The sequence below is a fragment of the Temnothorax nylanderi genome, unplaced genomic scaffold (assembly GCF_030848795.1).
Source record: "Temnothorax nylanderi isolate EJ_2023f unplaced genomic scaffold, tnyl_v1.0 TNYL_tig0291_pilon, whole genome shotgun sequence".
Classification (NCBI taxonomy): domain Eukaryota; kingdom Metazoa; phylum Arthropoda; class Insecta; order Hymenoptera; family Formicidae; genus Temnothorax; species Temnothorax nylanderi.
Window position 1 is genome coordinate 213,947 of NW_027249353.1, and position 19,937 is coordinate 233,883.

At 32.3% G+C, this 19,937-nt stretch overlaps 2 protein-coding genes across 2 annotated transcripts; one reads left to right on the forward strand and one right to left on the reverse strand.

Moving 5' to 3' along the window:
* Positions 1-112: 112 nt before the first annotated feature.
* On the forward strand, positions 113-3,699 carry LOC139780666 (carboxylesterase 1D). The gene is made up of 7 exons (XM_071719387.1): positions 113-388; positions 1,443-1,728; positions 1,788-1,973; positions 2,058-2,337; positions 2,420-2,895; positions 2,968-3,253; positions 3,327-3,699. The coding sequence occupies exons 1-7, from the start codon at positions 140-142 to the stop codon at positions 3,610-3,612; spliced, it is 2,049 nt and encodes a 682-aa protein (XP_071575488.1). The 5' UTR covers positions 113-139; the 3' UTR covers positions 3,613-3,699.
* LOC139780665 (proline-, glutamic acid- and leucine-rich protein 1) lies at positions 3,631-7,205 on the reverse strand. The gene is made up of 8 exons (XM_071719386.1): positions 6,752-7,205; positions 6,273-6,665; positions 5,811-6,157; positions 5,538-5,717; positions 5,181-5,448; positions 4,761-4,973; positions 4,400-4,692; positions 3,631-4,280 (listed from the first exon to the last, which is right to left on the reverse strand). Exons 1-8 carry the CDS (start codon positions 6,863-6,865, stop codon positions 3,683-3,685), a joined length of 2,406 nt encoding a protein of 801 aa, XP_071575487.1. The 5' UTR covers positions 6,866-7,205; the 3' UTR covers positions 3,631-3,682.
* Positions 7,206-19,937: the final 12,732 nt, after the last annotated feature.

The following is a 19,937-nucleotide window of genomic DNA, read 5'->3' on the forward strand; positions in this document are numbered from 1 at the left end:
AAATTGTGAAGCGATAATTTATAAATTGATAAAGCAATTCCGTAATAAAGAATGATGCGCATCCCCTCCAACTCGTTCACACTAAATCGCCCAGCGAGAGAGCAGTGATAATTCTTTTATTTCAACGCGCGTATTCGAAATGGATGGACGCGTCTCGCTCGTTATCCTTTTACTTTGCACGTTAATAAGTGCCCGAGATGTGATCAGACGGAAGAGAATTGTCGGCGGTATCCCGGCCGCACAGCCTCCTAAGGACGATCCGGTAGTTTTTGTGAATAAAAACGATCGTGACGCGCGTATCGTCGGCATCCGCGATCCTGACAAGGGATTCTATGTTTTTCGTGGAATCAGATTTGGGCAGCCACCAACCGGTCGAGCTAGATTCCAGGTAAAACGTTTATAGATCTATAAATATAAAAGTAAGAATTATCAAATATATAGTATTATAAATATATTATTACAATATATAATATAAACTTACACATATAAACTCAATGTGTTAAAAATCTTTGCACATTTAGCAAAATTGGAATTCTTCGCGATCTTTATCTACATATTATATGGGGTAAGATATTAATGATGTAGTTAATTTAAATTTTAAGATTCTATCAATATTTTATTACATAAGAATTTTCATTGACTTAATGACGTAGATTTAAGAATTAAAATTTGAAAAGGTACCAATTATAATTGTCAACCCGTACAATTTATAGAATATTTTTTGTGTAATGCGAGTCGTAATGTACACGTCGACAATGTTAACGACTTAAACCGTTATGTGAAAGAAAGACTGTTATGTGGCAGAAAGACTAGAAAAGCATCACAATATATGTGATAATTAAATTCAATGACCTGTGGAGTAAACGTGTGCGTCACTTTAACGAGCAACCGCGAATATTAATAGCTATTCCATGTAAGAACAAAAGGCCGTGGTTTTTTTGCGTATTTTTTACACTATTATTAATCGATAACGCGCACGATCAGGCTGAACGGAACATTCTTTTATCTCTCAGTATATCCTGCCATACACATACAATGGCCCAATTTAGTGAACGTGATACATATGTTATCAGTCCTGTCCGAAAAATAAAAGGAAGCATAAAACAAACCATGAAATTTATCGCAGAAAATGATACATTATTTGACAAATATTATATAATTTGACATGGTCAAACATAGACAATTAATCACTCATTATAATAACTAAACATAATTCTTTCTGTATACTTTTTAAATATTTATATATTTCTTTTATGCAATTCAAATCGAAATACAAAAATTAACGTTAAATAATTTTAACAATTACTACCAATACAATATATCAGCCATTATTGGCTTTGACTTTTTCTTATGCTTTATCAAGCTTCGTAAGAAAAATAATAAAGCTATCATTGTTATTAAATTAACATCTTCATTTAATAAGAAAAAGATATTTTTTTCAGCGAGCTTCGCCCGTGTATCTCGAAGGAGAGTACAACGCCACTACGTGGGGACCTCCCTGTCCTCAGCCCAGTCACAATGAACCCGATAAAATCATCGGAAGCGAAGACTGCCTCTTCCTGAACGTCTTCACCCCATCGCTGCCAGATTCCAGCGGCGGCTATCCCGTACTGGTATGGATCCACGGTGGTGGCTTTAGGAGAGGTGCGGCGTGTCAATACGAAATGAGACACCTGATTAAGAAGAAGCTGATCGTCGTGTCTATCCAGTACAGATTAGGGACGTTAGGTAATTAAGATACGCTAAGCATGGAAGGAAAGTGATCTCACCGAATCTCTTTGTTTCAGGATTTCTGAGTACAGGTACACAGGTAATGCCGGGAAACAACGGTATGTTCGACATGGTGCTGGCTATCGACTGGGTGAAGGATTACATACATTTCTTCGGCGGTGATCCAAACAAGATAATAGCCTTCGGTCACGGCACCGGCGCCAGTTCCGCTATAATGCTGTCGTTATCAAAATTCTGCGAAAGTAATCCCGATAGCACGATTTATCGCGCTGCGTAACAATTAACGCGTCCTTCCTCGTCGTTGACGAATCATTCTATTTCCGTAGGTCACTTCCACGGTTTGATCGCAATGTCCGGCTCCGTTTTATCTCACTTCGCTGTCGACAAGGACGCCTCCGAGACCGCCAGATACGTAGCCCGTAAAAACGACTGTCCCACAGACGATGCGCGAAGAATGGTGGACTGCCTGCGAGAATTGCCGGTCGGAAAATTGATCGGCGTCGATTCCCAGTTGGAAAACATCCGTGCGAATGCCCGAGGTTTCGTCTCCGGCTTGGCCAATCTGCTAACACCTGGTCCTGTAATAGAAGGTCCCAACGACGGGAGGTAGTGCAAAAGTATCGAGATTAAGATATTACCAAGTTGAATTTCTTTTTAAATCAAACTTACTGTTGATCGTTTTTAAAAGATCGCTTCCGAACTTCATGACCACATCGCCGGAGGAATCTTTGAGGCTCGGCGATTTCCCGTCTATCCCGCTATTAACGGGAGTTATGAAGGACGAAGCGGGAGGTGCCGTTCTCGGTCAATACAGAAATGAAGTGCAAAACAAATTGAGCACGGTCCCGGATTATTTGACCAGTGAGTTCATACCGTATCTGCAAGGAACTATTCCAAATATGCAGAACGGATCGCGACTCGTCCCGCAAGCTTTCCGCGGCTACCTCAACATGTTCCAAGGTGACGGCAAGCCGAATACTATTGGGAAAGTTGCGGAAGCTTTGGGCGATTCGCTTTACAACGCTCCCGCATTTCTGACCGTCGACCACTGGTCCAAAAAAGCTAATACGTTTTTGTACACTTTCGACCATAAGGGAAAAAGAAACTATGGTAAAGACTTTCTCGCCGGATTGCCAATCGTCGACGCCAAACGATCCTCGGATGGTACAATTTATAATAACTCATGAAATATATTCTTACATATAATATTGATATAATTAACAATCTCGTTTGTAGGTAATTTGAATCACGGCGACGATCTAGGATTCATCTTTGGTCGAAACACAATTACCGGCGAAAAAGTGAGAGATGGCGGAAAGCCGGACGAAGCGGATGAGCGCGTAACGGACATTTTTACAGATATGATAGCAAATTTCGCGAGAAGCGGCACGCTTAGCGCACCTACTACAAACGTACAATCTAATGACAGCACTTGGGTGCCAGATATAATTCCACAATTCTCGGATGACACAAATTCCTTCGTCAGTGTCACGACAGCTCCGAAAAGCATGAAAAATTTTAGGTAACGTCGCGAAAACCTTATGTTAAATATTAGTCGGTACATCATTAAACTATTCGCCATGTATTAATTTCAGATACTGTGAAATGGGATTGTGGACGGTTGTACCAGAACGATTAAAGTCACCGATATGCAGTTTATACAAAGTACCTCTTCAGTTGATAGAACAAGGTGCCAAAGGTACGATATCCGTAATTCAGAAACCTGTCGACTCGGTCAACGAATTTATTCCCAAATCTGGCCTCAATGTCGCGAACAAACTGACAGATCAGAACATCGAAGAACCGAAGAAAAAAGATACAACGCAACGGAAAACGAATGATTTACCGAAGGTACTTGTACCGCAGATACCATTCGGTTAAGTTATTATTCATAACACGTTTATTTTATACGTATGTTCTTTTATTGCAAAGATATATGAAATAAAAGTATCTAATTATTTGATTTTACCTCATCGTGAAACAAACTTAGAGATTCTATTATATCATCGTCAAACGATTCCCATACATCCGGGTCATCTTGCAACTTTGGTATTTTTTCACTGATTTTAGGATTTTTTTCTACCCTTTTGTCCTCTTTTTCTGTACACAACACATCTTCAGATTTCTCATGTTGCTTTTGTTTTTCTGTATTAAGGGATACAGCCAATTCACATTCCACCTTACTTTCAGTAGTAACATTTGGAATTATATCAATATCCAGCTGACTTTGCTCCTTGTTTTGTATTTTGTCTTGTTCTTGTATTACATCTTCAATCTCTACTGCTTCGATCTCCTCTTCGATCTCCTCATCTGACTTGCCATCCGTCTGAGACCAATTTATATTCATGCCATTCATATTCTCTTCTATTAATTCTACATCGTAGCCATTTCGTACTATTACACCTTGTGTTTCAACGATTTTTTGCCGTTTATGTGGTATTGCATCTGCATCTTTAAAAACCTTTTCAATCCTACTTCTTTGGTCTGATCTACGAGTAGTCGCAATTTCTTCTAGTTGATTTTCAAGAACAAGTTCATTATCAGGATCCCTAGAAGTTAATATGTATTTAATCTATTTAATATGCAAATAAAGCTGCTAATATAGTCTTATCTATACAAATTCTTGCATATAAAAAATATAAACTTAAATAAGGTTTGAAACACTTACTGCTGCCGAGGTAACTGTAACGTAGGCGCAATAGGATGTATAATTTTTTCCAACTCAGCTGATACGAATTTTGCTTCTTGAACAATATTTAAATCGATATCATGAGCTGCTCTGTGCGATATTTCTAGACAGTATTGTACAGGAAATGACGATGCCACATGTGGATTCATTTGTAAAGCTCTTAATACTCTAAATAGTTCCAAGCGGCATACGTTGTGATCTTTATAAAATTTCTGTTCAGCAGAGTCCAGATAAAGATTGTATAATAAAGGTATCACGGTATTCTGCACGTTCTAAAAGAAATATTTAGGAAAATCATAGTAATGCATTGTTATAACAAAATAAATCTAGGTGAACTCACCTTGTAAAATGTTTGTTTCAGCAGGACATTACCGCTGAGAATTATATTTTGTAAAGCGATAAGAGCCTCTTTGCACAAATCTGCATCTAAATGTGCAGTTTTAGAAGAACTTTTAGAAGAACTCTCTCCATTATTTAAAACTGTACTATTTTCGTACTGACTATGTTTGAAACGTTTTATTGCCCGTTTAGACAAGTGCGTTTTTGGTTGTACCTAGACAAAATGATAATTGTCTATTAGATAACTTTTAATTAAATAAACATATAGCTTATTTGGAGTTTAGGCAAAAAGTTTACGATCTCTTTTCATAAAAATTGTAATTACAATAGTAATGAAACCAGTTTAGAAACTTTATAATTATTAGATGAGTATAAAGTGAGCATTTAATTGATAATTAATTGATAATTAACCGAAACTTACAGATAATAACACGCAACTTCGTTCTGGTGTTATGTCCTTCAATATGCACGTAACACATTCATTTGCAATTGTCTCTATTCCTGACAATGAACTCGTATTAATTAACCACGAACAGAGACATTTGTAAGTACATATCCTGACATTTCTAAAAGGTTTATTATTATCACTAAATGTCATTTGATCTTCGGAGCTGACACTTGTCCATTGCAATGTTTGTTGGAACAACTGTAATATGGTCGTCCCATATGGTACTAGTTCCTGAGCAAATCTGAAACATACATTTACATTACAAACCATGATTACCCAATGATTAGTCAATTAAATATATATTTTATCAAAATTTATATGCATATATACCCATTTATAAGCGCATCCAAAACTGCGAGCAAACTAATGTGCAATTTTGGCAAGACGACGTACAGCATCTGCTCTTTAAAGGAAGTTTTATTTTTTAAATTTAACGGCGTTATTGCCAATCCTCGACATAAAACTCCCAGAATATCGTGAGGTAGAACAGAATTTCTTGCTTCATATCCACTGAAATTTTAAATTAAATGTACATTTCAAGATTTTAAATAAGAGATGTTAATGTAATATCATTTAATAAATGTAAGACTTATAGATCAGTACCGTAACAGTGAGGAAAGATAAATGCACAAATTTGTGAATCTCTGTTTCTGCCCATTGTAGTATTGCTTTGCGTCTCTATTAGAAATAGGTGGTAATTCTAATTGATCCCAGATGTCTACACTCTCCAGCTCTATTAATCCAGAAAACAGTTCATCCATTATAGCATGCAAGCTATTACAAAGCAACGCTTCGTTGAATATTGTTGCAGTGTATACAGATTTAGACGGCGGTGGTTTAAATGAGCGTCCTGTCGCTTTGGACAGAAGAACATAGCATCTTGCACTAGCGTTAACCAAGTTCTCTTGCCTGGAGTCAATTTGTAATAAAATCATTTTCTTTATCAGCTCCTGAAAATGTTAAAACAATAAATTTCTTATTCGTACACGATCTCTTACGTTGATCAGCATTAATGTGCAACATAAAACATTTAGCTAATAGAACAAAGTTTGTCGAATCCATTACCTGAAACTTTTCGCAAACTTCAGGATAATGATAAAGTAGAACAGCGACCAAGTAGTAGACTGCACCACATCTTGCGTCTGGTTGCAATGCACTAAGAACGTTTATAAGCTGTTTCACATGTTGCATGGAGATCTGTTTGTGCAATTCTGGAATTTCCTTGCAGTGCTCGATTAAAACTCCCAACACTTTACACGCCAGTATCAAGTTTTTCGCGCTACTGTGCACATTTTCTAATACTTTCGTGGTATTGACTATCCAGAATGAACCGTACTTGGAAAACGTATCTTTGGAACACGTGGGCAAAATTCTCTCCAGGATAGGTAAAAAATCGCATCCCGCTTGATTTATACGACAATTCACACTTTTTATAAAGACATTTTGAACAGCGTCAACCTGAAATGTAAACGCGAGCGACATGTTATGCGAAGTATCTACAAAAAAATTTAGAAAGAACGTAAGATGATATTTGCTTCGCGTACCTCGTGGCTATCAAACGGCACGTCGTTGTTATCGACCATTAAATCGTGCACAAACGATTCGAATTCTTCCGAATTCACGTCGAAGGAATTCACTAATCTGGTTATCGATGCCATTATTACTTATTTATTATTATTTCACTTGTAAAAATCATATACTTTCATTCTTTTCTTATGTGTTTCCTAGAGGAACGGCTTCCTGTTGAGGTTAAATTAAAATGGTAGATCTTCCTGGAGTTCCTGGATCTTTTCAAAATTCGGGCTTTGCAGCAACGCTGGGTACACGTGGTAAAGCGCGAGGTTAGATGTTTACGATAACTCGTGTAAGGGAATGCCGATAGATGGCGACACGTCAACAAAATTATATTTTAATTCTTCTTCTTCTTCTTCTTGAACTGGATGTTAGGTGCTTCATCATTAATTAATCAGTTAATTAAACTCTATCTTCTCTCGAGCAAAACCACAAGAGACAGGTTAATGCAGGTTGACGCAGAGTCGCTGAGAGTCGCCGCTGGTCGCTGTCAATCGATTGATAAATCTCCATCAATAGGGTTCGAGTCTCCGCTAAATCGGGTTCGAGTCTCCACTAAATCGAATTCAAGTCTCTGCTATAAATTGTAAGCAGAGAGAAACCTGAGAGCGGAATATAGATATAAGAATACAATCGTCTATTTGAATGTCGCAAATGTGTGTCGCGGATATCTATTCCAGAATATTAATACGCCTATTCGTTAGAACGCGAGAAATTTCAAATTATCCGCGCGGAAGATCAAGCACCTCCGCCATATTGATGACGTCACCTTTCATTTTTCCAGAATGCGCAAACGCGACGGCGGGCGGACACGGAGCGGATCGGTCCCCGAACGAGTGGCGCGTCGCGAGTTGTTTAATTGGTAAGAGTAAGCTTTATTTTGTCTTGCATGCATTATTTAACGCAGCACCTATCGCGTAGGATAGATTAAGCGCTCGGATATTAACGATTTGCAAATATACGCATTTCAGTACGGTACTTATTCGGTCGAAAGCGCGTCGCGCTGGCAATCGCGAAAGTGACGATCGCGTCGTATTTTCCAATGTCGCGAATATCGCGGATATTTGTCAAAACTATTAGTACGCAGCTATTCGCTAAAATGCAAAAAAACGATCGTGATCGCGAAGTTGTGAGAGCGGGGTGAGTAGCGAGTAGCGACACGCCATGGCACTCTTGGGCCTTGGCTCGGTTTGGCGCGAGAAGTTTCGCGCGCGGGGGATGACGGGTCACCGCCATATTGATGACGTCAGACGTTCTCCTTCATTTCCATTTTCCAGATCGCGGCGGACGCGGAAGGACCGGGTCCGGAACGAGTGGCGTCGCGGGAGTTGTTTAATTGGTAAGAGTGAGCTTTATTTTGTCTTGCATGCATTATTTAACGCAGCACCTATCGCGTAGGATTCAGCGCTCGGGTATTAACAATTTGCAAAAATACGTATTTCATCAGTACGGTACTTATTCGGTCGCGAAAGCGCGTCGCGCTGGCAATCGCGAAAGTGACGATCGCGTCGTATTTTCCAATGTCGCGAATATCGCGGATATTTGTCAAAAATATTAGTACGCCTATTCGCTATAGAATGCAAAAAAACGATCGTGATCATGAGCGAGCGTATAGTATTCGGTTTTCGAAATTCGGAAAATTCGTGATCGCGAAGTTGCGAGAGCGGGGTGAGTAGCAACGCCATGGCACCCTTGGGCCTTAGCTCGGTTTGGCGCGAGAAGTTTCGCGCGCGGGGGATGACGGGTCTCCGCCATATTGATGACGTCAGACGTTCTCCTTCATTTCCAGATCGCAACGGACGCGGAAAGGACCGGCTCCGGAACGAGTGGCGTCGCGGGAGTTGTTTGATTGGTAAGAGTAAGCATGAATTATTTAACGCAGCATCTATCGCGTATATAGTATCGATTCAGCGCTCGGGATTAACGTGTAACGATATTTCTCAAAAATAAGTATTTCTCGGTACTTGATGTTTGGTCGCAGGCGCGTCGCGCGGACAATCGCGGGCGATCCATCTGTCGTGAATATCGCGGATATTTACCAAGAGCATTAATACGCTTATTCGTTAGAATGTAAATAGTGGCAATCACTAAAAGGCGAGCATGCAGTATTTGCTCAATGTACAGAAATTGTATAATCGCGAAGTTAAAAGAGCGGGATGCGTAGTGACGCCGCGGCGAAATTTTCGGTGCGAGAAGTTGATCGCGCGGGAGACGAAGCGCCTCTGTCATGTTGCCCATGTTAATTACGCTATCCTTTCATTTCCAGATCGCGACGGGCACGAGACGGATCGGCTGCGGAACGAGTGGCGTCGCGAGAGTTGTTTAATTGGTAAGTGTAACCTTTATATATTAATCTATGCATGCATTATTTACTGCAATATTTATCGAGTAGTATCGATTCAGCGCTCGGGTGTAAATATTTCTAAAAAATACGTATTTCGCGATACTTGTACAGCCGAAGGCGCGTCGCGCGGATAATCGCGAAAGTGACATCGCGGCGTTTTATTAACAGGAAAATTAATATAAACAATGATAATTATTTTTAAAAAATTCCTCTGTTCTGCAACGAATAATTTATATGATCTCACATCACATTATTTTATTTTATTTGTTATAAAGCCAGTTTGTCCATATTGATTACATGGATAGACTATAAAATATTGTGTATAAATTGGCGTTTTATAAAAGTAAAAATTAGTTCAATTATATATAATATTGTATCTTATATATATATATATAATAAATCAGATGCAATATTATATATCAGATGAATATACAGCATTATTAAAATATGTATTCCTTGTTTTTATAAGAGAGATAATGCTTCTATTTATACACACATTCAAAAAGTATTTATAAATATAAAGGAAACACACGCCTAACTCATTTAATACCTATCCTTTTCTCTATAAGAGAATAGTCTTTATTTTTATTTTACATATATAAATATATTGTACTAATTCTTTTGTAAAAAATAAATCTGTAGAAAAGCTTCATATTTTTAAAATGTCAATATTTCATTTTCAATGCAACTTTCTTTCTTATTCTTTTTTCATTTATTTCAGCAACTTTAATGTAACCAAGAATCAATTATTTCCATAATCCTTTTTTTATATCTATATAATTATTTATCTTTATTAATTGTAAGATATAACTCTAAATATAAATATTTTTTTCTATTGTCTGAGATCTATTGTCTATGAAAGAAAAACTTTACTCTTTGACATACTTTTAAGTTAAGATTCAATATATTATTTTTATTAATTATTTTGAGCTCCGTTTTAATTTGTGAACCTTATATTTGTACGTTAATTACAAATAACCTAATTAAACCTTATATATTTATGTTACAGAACCATCATAGCTGATAATACGTAGCTGACATTTTCACACTCCACTATCAATCGGTGAGTAACAAAAAACGTTATTTATCACCAAAATAAAACGACCAATTTTATGCAAGTAAGCAATAATGCTCACCACAAAGTTATTACAACAGCACCCGATATTTTTCCTAGGTCTCCTTAGCCTCCTCACGGGTTCTCCCATCTGAACCCTTTTTTACTCGTATCTCACAACAGAAAAGATATGTACAAGATTAATCTGTAACATAAAAAAATATTTAAATAAAAATAATTATCTAAATCTAAGTCTAAAATAAATATAGATTCCTTGTTTTTATAAGAAAGGTATAATGCTTCTATTTTATATACATATATTCAAAAGATGTTTATAGACACACATATTGCTTGCTTGCATCAAATTGTGAAATATTTAATTTTGAGCGCATATTTGGAGAACAGATTAAAAGAAACACATACCTAAAATAAAAATGAAAGAATAACTTTTGCATGCAAGTATCATTTTATTCATAATTTCAACTAATGTACGAACTACGAATAATATCTTAATAAAAATGCTTCTTTATTTAGATATCAACTTGCATAAAATTTGATAAGAAATAAAATCTAATCCTTATATAATTTAAACTATTATAAATTTTAATTATTTAGAAATATTTTATATAAAGGGTGTCCATTTTAATCGATCACCCTCAAAAACTTTTTTATTTGTAATTTAAGAAAGAAATGCTTTGGACGAAAGTTGTTTGGTTTGAAGGGAACATGATTCTTACGTAAGTTATGTTGTAGATGTCATCGTTTTCAAGAAATTTTAAAGGCGACTAATTTCTTAAATAAAACTTGATTTTTTCCTTGAGATAAAAGTTATAGATCTCGTCGAGACGTTTTCAAAACACTATAAAAAGCTCTCTTTCGTTAAAGATTTTCTGAGATATTTTAAATTTTGTCAGGATGTTTTTTAATATAAAATATGAAATATCTCGTAAAGTATTCACTTTTTGATTACTTTACCTGGATACTTTTGTACATAAAAATATGACAAAATTTAAAAATATCTCAGGAAGTTCTTAACGAAAAAGAATTTTATTATAGTGTTTTAAAAACGTCTCGACGAGATCTATAACTATTATTTTAAGGAAAAAATTAAGTTTCATTTAAAAAATTAATCTCCTTTAAAATTTCTTGAAGATAACATGTATGGCACGACTCACATTGGAATTATATATGACTCCTTTCAAACAACTTTCGTCTAAAGCATTTCTTTCTAGAATCACAAATAAAAAAGTTTTTGGGAGCGATCGATTAAAATAGGACACCCTGTATATTTGTTAATATTAATCATGTCGTAAATAATTTATTAAATATTAAAAAAATCTCAAAATATAATCTAACAAATATTTTATTTATTAGACAACGTATTAAACATTCAATACACTATTACATTATACAGTGATCTGAAAACGATATACTACGCAAATAAATAATTATTTTTATCAGATAACAATTAATAAAATAGATTATGAAATGCTCACCTCGCGATCTGTTACATCTGGCCGCTTCTTCGGCTTCGACTCTTCTCTTCTTTTCGCATTGCTATTTCTTCATGGCAGTCACATCTGTTTCTTAAAACAAAGAAACTTTGATTACAATTAAACGTGATTACAAGTAATCACAAAAATGTAACAATCGTGCAGCTTTGCCATACCTTGCACGATACTCTCGAAATTAATCACACGCGACGCGTACTTCATCCGCTTTCAACTGTAGCATTATTCTCGCATATTTTTATTCTCGCGTATACTTACTACGCGTATCCCTATCTATCTTAAAGTAGAGTACCGACCTAAACGTACGCGTAATCTTATCTTTTACAGGCAATTCCGCTTTTACCGAACAACAGGGCAACTAAACACAATCGCCGCTGTAGTTTTCGGGAGTGGCGTATTAATTATCGCGCGAACATTGTTATTCGCGTTTGTGGTGCCGGTGGAGTTGTGACGGGCATCGAGGAAGCTGATAATCCAAGAGGTCAACCTGAGAGGAGGATGAGCCCTGGGAGAGACATCAGGCGCTAGCGAAACAACATTGTGGTAAATATTACTTTTTATTTTGTATAAAAGTAATTTTAATTTTTGCTTATACTTGAGTCGTTTTATTTCATCATAATTTTGAAATAATAATTAGAAAAAAATAAGTAATTTGAAATTTTATAAGAATTTATTTTTGTAAAGATATTTTTCTGAAAATGTATAATTATTTAAATAAAAGTGTAATTAAATGATGAATAAGAAATTTGATGCGTAAGAATTATTTAATATCAAGTCATTTATTTATATATTACAGAAGATAACGACGCGGAAAGTGTCGCATCGAGGGAGCTGACAACCCGAGAGGACAGCCTGAGAGGAGGAGGAGGCCTGGGAGAGGCATCGGGCGCCAGCGGAACAACTTTGCGGTAAATATTATTTATTTGTGTAAAAGCAACTTTTTTCCTGTTTATTTTTGAGTCGCTTTATTTCACAATAATTTAGAAATAATAATTAGAAAGAAAGTGGTAATTTGAAGTTTTATAAAAGCTCATTATTGTAAAGATTATTTTAGGAAAATAATTATTTAAATAAATATCTAATTGAATGATAAATAAAAGATTTGATGCCATAGGAATTATGTTTTAAAACATTGAGTTTTTTAAACACCATTTTAATATAAATTTTATATTTATATGTTACAGAATCAACGTAGCTACGTGGCAGATATAATTCCGTTATTGCGCATCGGTGTCGGTGAGTGATGAATTAATATATTTATTGAGGTAACGGATGTATGGTAACTTATTAAATATACATATTATATATCTAGATAAACGTATGAAATTTTGTTAACAATATAAAGATCTTACACATAAGTATATAGCATTCTATACATCCGTTGCCTTAAAATGGGTCAGTTACAACAGATTAGGATAAGTTTAATTCTGGACGCTTCTTTATTATTATATTTATTGTGCATTTATTAATTAATTTAGTTTGCATACGAGAATGTACTCGTATAAAAATTGTATAAAATAATTTTTTACAAATATAAAATATAAAGAAAATAAAAGGTAGAAAACAAATAAAGGTTTAACAATTAAAATGTTAAACCTTTTTAATTTACTGTTCTTATTTAAGTTTACCAAACGTATTTATATCTCGTAATCAACAAATAAAAAGTATAAAATATTTGTATAATTTTATACATATAAAAAATTATACAAATATTTTATACTTTCTATTTGTTGATCACGAGATATAAATACGATTGGTAAACTTAAATAAGAACAGTAAATTAAAAAAGTTTAACATTTTAATTGTTGAACCTTTATTTGTTTTCTATCTTTTATTTTCTTTATATTTTATATTTGTAAAAAATTATACAACTAATATATTATACAATATATATATAAAGGTTTAACAATTAAAATCTTTTTAATTTACTGCTTTTATTTAAGTTTACATGGTATTTATATCTCGTGTGATCAACAAATAGAAAGTATAAAATATTTGTACAGTTTTATGTGTGCAAAATGGAAAATAAAAGAATATAGTAAATAATAAAAAGTAATTGAAGTAAACAATATTGTAATTATAATATCGAAAAATGTTTATATCAAAAATGTAACAAATACTCAATATTTTTAATAATTTGGCAGTATCTGTAACAAATACTGTATTACTCCTATTATTCCTTTTTTCATCTATTCCTTTCCTACATATTTATCCAGAGTTAAACTTTATATAAGTTAGTGCAAAAGAGCGATATATATTGTGTGTGTATATATATATATATATATATATATATATATATATCGCGAACCATAGATATATATATATATATATATATATATCTATGGTTCGGTTATCGGTAGATGTCAGTACCATTTCGGAGACGTAGTGATACATATCGGGACATTTGTCACATATTAGGTCCGACCGGTTTAGTAAAAATATAGCATAAATATGGAAGCATGAACTTAATTTAGAAATATCAACAACGTAACGACACATATGGGGTCCAATTTCTTCGCTGTAATGACAAAAATCGAGATCAGCCAATTGAACTATTACTATTATTAAATATTACCAAGATTTATGCGTGCGTCATGAGCATATCTTTCTTATTATATAAATTGAAGAGTTCATTACCTATTCGTAGACTACTTAAAAATTTGAAGATAACATTTTAAAATGTTGTCTTCGCAAATTTTTATCTAACCTATGAACAGATAATGAATAGTTTAATTTATATAATGACAACGATATGCTCATGAAACGCATAAATCATGGCAACATTTAATAATAGTAATAATTTAATTGGCCGTTCCTGATTTTTGTCATTATATCGAAGAAATTGGACCCCATATGTGACGTCGTTGATGGAAATTTCTGAATTAATTTCTTACTTCGTATTTATGACGTAATTCTGATATATTACTTAAGAAATAGTATTCGTATTACACAAATATCGAGATTAAAATAACACAGTTTTATATGTTTATTATTTCGTTATTATTTGTGAATCTTAGCTTTCAAGCATAGATTAATCGTCTTTTAAAATGTTGTTTTCGACAATATTTTCGACAATATTAGCCTACGCGAGAAGCTAATGAACGCTTTAATTTATATAATAAAAATTGTATACCCAGAAAAAGCATGAATTTTGTTGAAAATTATCTAAAAGTAATAGTTAAACTGGCCGGTCCTGCTTTTTGTCATTACGTCGAAGGAGTCGGACTCTGTATGTATATAACGTTACGTCATGAAAATTTTTTTGCTTTTTTATTTATGCTGTACGTTTGCATATACTTTTAGATATTGTATTTGTATTATACACAGATTAAATTTAAAGTAACACAATGTACTTACTTTATTATATTTATAAATCCTAGCTTCCAAGCGTAGACAATCTTTTAAAACGCTTTCTTTGTTAATATTTATAAATATTAGCAAAGAAAACGTTTTAAAAGATTGTCTTATACGATTGATGATGATAATCGTAAATTGGAAGCTAGGACTATTAATAAAATTAATTGTGTACACAAATAATGTGTTACTTTAACTTCAATCTGTGAATAATACAAATATTTAATACATAAAAGTATATGCAAACGTAGAGCATATATAAAGAAGAAAAAAGTTTTCATCAACAAAGTAAAGTCACATTTGTGTTTGACTCCTTCAATGTAACGACAAAAGCTGGACCTGCCAGGTAAACTATTATACATTTCAATTTATTTTTAACAAAATTTTTGCTTTTTCTGGGCATACCAATTGTATTATATAAATTAATGCGTTTAACAGTTCCTCATAGACTAATTAAATATTACTGAAGACATAACGTTATACACAATCATCTATGCTTAGGAGCTAGGATTCATATATATAATGAAATAGTGAACATATAAAATTGTATTATTTTAATCTCAATATTTGCGTAATACGAATACTATTTCTAAAATAATATGTCAGAAATACATCATAAATACGAAACAAGAAATTAATTCAGAAATTTCCATCAATAACGTAACGTCACATACGGGGTCCAATTTCTTCAATGTAATGACAAAAATCAGGACCGGGCAATTGAATTATTGCTTTATTAAATTTGACCGAGATTTAAGCCTCTTGCACAATGCCAGGAAATAGGCAATAGGAACAGGAAATAACCAAAAAATCGTTAATTACAACCTAAAAAATTCGAATGCTATGATTGGTTGGCAACCGGCAGTAGGCACAGAATTTTCAACGTGTCGGAAACTCTGTGTCTCTATTGCCTGTGTCACTGTTTATTCTGCATTTATACACGATTTCTGATTTCTATTCCCTGTTCCTATTGCCTGTTGCCTGGCATTGTGCAAGGGGCTTTATAGGTACGTCTCATGAACATGTCGCTCTCATTGTCAAAATTGGAGCGTTTATCATCTGTTCGTAGGCTAAGGGGACCGGCCCAGTACTCGAACATATAAGACTTGGTTATCAAAATTGGCCGTATATAATTGATTAATCTGCTTAAAAAACAAGTGATTTTTTTTTATATACATAAACTATAATATATACAATAGAAAATGTCAAAACAAGATTATTTTTTATTAAAAATTATTTATTATAAAGATTAAAACACGATATTCTATTTGTCCCAGTACCCGAACGCTGGAAAAACATATGTCCCGAATGTTCCATTTTTATGTCCTAGTACCCGAACTTAACAATCTAACAATCAATCAATCTATCATTTAACAATCTTTAAAAAATTAATGCCTAAAATAAATTCCTATATAATTGTAACATTAGTAAGAATTATCTTAACAATCATCTTAGCATTTTAAAATTATTACTGACAATGAATACATTTCAGAAATTAATTTTGTAATTATTGTAAAAATCGTTGCAGCATAAAATTGTACAATTATTATTATTCAAGTAATAGTAAGAAATTCTTTTTACTTTTTATTTTTTACATAATTTTGCGTCATTATTTTGTCAATATTTAGAACTTATAATTGTAAAATTCTACTTCAGCAAAAGATATGTGTTTTGCAGAATCATCTTATGACAATTATTGCGAAATGCGGTGAATGGAAAGATGCAATAATTGTGCATTTATTACAAAAGTTTCCTATCTGAGAGATTGTATAATAATACATATAATGTTGAGGTTAGATTAAACATTTTTCGTTCTTACCTTTAATGTAGACACTTTTTGTAGAAAATAATATATATATCTTTTTATTTAAAAATTTGATAAATATTTATACATAAAAAATATGCATAAATAATTAAGATATTGAAAAAATACGTTAATTATTAATGACAGCACATGCATAAACAATCTGCTTAGTTACTGTTCAAGTGACGGGACGTATGACTTATTACGTGACCCACAATCCGAACACGGTAATTTCTTATAAATTTTAATATTTTTTTAATTTTTAATATTTGAAACTTATTCTAAAACTTATTAAGAAGTTTAAATTTATTTTAATAATTACAATTAAGTATATTACATTAAAAAAAACTCTAATTAGAAAATCGGTCTTTCTAAAAAAAATTCGTAAGATAAGTAAACTAAACATCGCAAATCCATGATCCCATGTTTCTAAAATGATTTTTGCCGATAATATTGTATTAGTAACAATTTTTTAGTAAAAATATAAATAGCAAATGTTTAAGGAAAATATAAAAAAAATATAATTTAGTTATTTTGATATTTATTTATAAAAAATAAGAGATATATGCAAATTTGTTCGGGTATTGGGTACTGTTCGAGTACTGGGCCGTTCCCCTTAGTTAAAAATTTTACAGAGTCAACATTTTTCGTGCAAATTTTTAAAATCTTTTTTTCATATTTTTAACAAACCTACGAACAGATAATAAACTCTTTAATTTATATAATGAGAACGATATGCTCACGAAACTCATAAATCTTGGTAAGATTTAATAATAGTAATAGTTTAATTGGCCGGTCCTGATTTTTGTCATTACATCGAAGAAATTGGACCCTATATGTGACGTTACGTCGTTGATGAAAATTTCTGAATTAATTTCTTGCTTCTATATGTATGTGGTATTCTGACATATATTTTTAAACATAGTATTTATAGTTATTAGATATGGAGATTAAAATAACACAATGCTCATATATACATTGTTTTAATATATTTATGAATCCTTGCTTCCAAGCATAGATATAATCATTTGAAACGTTGTCTTCGATATTATTTAATTAGCCTAAAAGGAGCTGATAAATGCTTTAATTTACACAATAAAAATAATATGCCAATAAAACTTATAAATTTTGTTAAAAATCATTTAAAAATAATAGTGTAATCTGCCGGTTATGCTTTTTGTCGTTACATCGAAGAAATCGGACCCCATATTTGACGTTACGTGATTGATAAAAATGCTTTGCTTTTTTATATATGCTATACCTTTGCAGAAGCTAGGATTCACAAACATATATTTCTTTTACATATGCTATATACCTTTGCAGAAGCTAGGATTCAGAAACATATATTTGTGAATCCTAGCTTCTGCAAAGGTATATAGCATACGTAAAAAAAGCAAAACGTTTTTATCAATCACATAATGTCAAATATGGGGTCCGATTTCTTTGATGTAACGACAAAAAACAGATCCGGCAGATTATACTATTATGTTTAGATAATTTTTAATACAATTTATAAGTTTCATTGGCATATCATTTTTATTACGTAAATTAAAGCATTTATCAGCTCTTCGTAGGCTAATTAAATATTATCGAAGACAACGTTTCAAATGATTATCTATGCTTGGAAGCAAGGATTCATAAATATATTAAAACAATAAATATATGAGCATTGTGTTATTTTAATCTCCATATCTAATGACTTCAAATACTATGTCTAAAAATATATGTCAGAAATACATCTAAATACGAAACAAGAAATTAATTCAGAATTTTCCATCAATAACATAACGTCAAATACGGGGTCCAATTTCTTCAATGTAATGACAAAAATCGGGACCGGCCAATTTAATTATTGCTTTTATTAAATTTGACTGAGATTTCACCTACCCCGTATGTGACGTTACGTTATTGATGGAAATTTCTGAATTAATTTCTTGTTTCGTATTTATGATGTATTTCTGACATATTATTTTAGAAATAATATTCGTATTACACAAATATTGAGATTAAAATAATACAATTTTATATGTTCACTATTTCATTATATATATGAATCCTAGCTCCTAAGCATAGATGATTGTGTATAACGTTATGTCTTCAGTAATATTTAATTAGTCTATGAGGAACTGTTAAACGCATTAATTTATATAATACAATTGGTATGCCCAGAAAAAGCAAAAATTTTGTTAAAAATAAATTGAAATGTATAATAGTTTACCTGGCAGGTCCAGCTTTTTGTCGTTACATTGAAGGAGTCAAACACAAATGTGACTTTACTTTGTTGATGAAAACTTTTTTCTTCTTTATATATGCTCTACGTTTGCATATACTTTTATGTATTAAATATTTGTATTATTCACAGATTGAAGTTAAAGTAACACATTGTTTGTGTACACAATTTATTTTATTAATAGTCCTAGCTTCCAATTTACGATTATCACACTGAGAAAAAAATTTATTAAGATTAAAAAAATTGTGTTTGAGACAAAAAAGTTATTTACTTGAATACTCCTAACTAAATATTTATTTAAAGGAAGTTAATAAATTTTATTATTCTAAAGAAATGATTTTTACTTGGAAAAAAATAAATATTTAAAAAAGAAACTTAGCAATTACAATCAAAAAAACAAATGTTAAAAGTAAAGAAATATTTAATTCACGTAAAATTTTTATTATTAAACTTGAAGAAAGGATACTTAAAATAAAGGAATTATTTACTCAACTTAAATAAATATTGCTTTTAAATCAAACAAGTTGTTTGTGAAAATATTATATACAAAAAATTAATTTTTTTAACCGAAGAAAATAATTTAATGTAAATAAATAAATCTTTAACGTAACAAAAGGAGATATTAAGGAAAGTAAATATTTGTGAAAACGCTTATTACATTTATTTAAAAAAGTGCAGTTTTTATTTAACAAATTTTTTTATTTCAAATAAACAAATAAATACTTTTACTAAATAAATAATTTGTTCCAATTTACAAAATAGTTTTTTTGTATTTTGCTTATTTTTAAAAGAAACAAATATTATTTTAAATACAATTTTTACATTAAAAAAAATGCACTTTTTTCTTTTAAACAAATTACT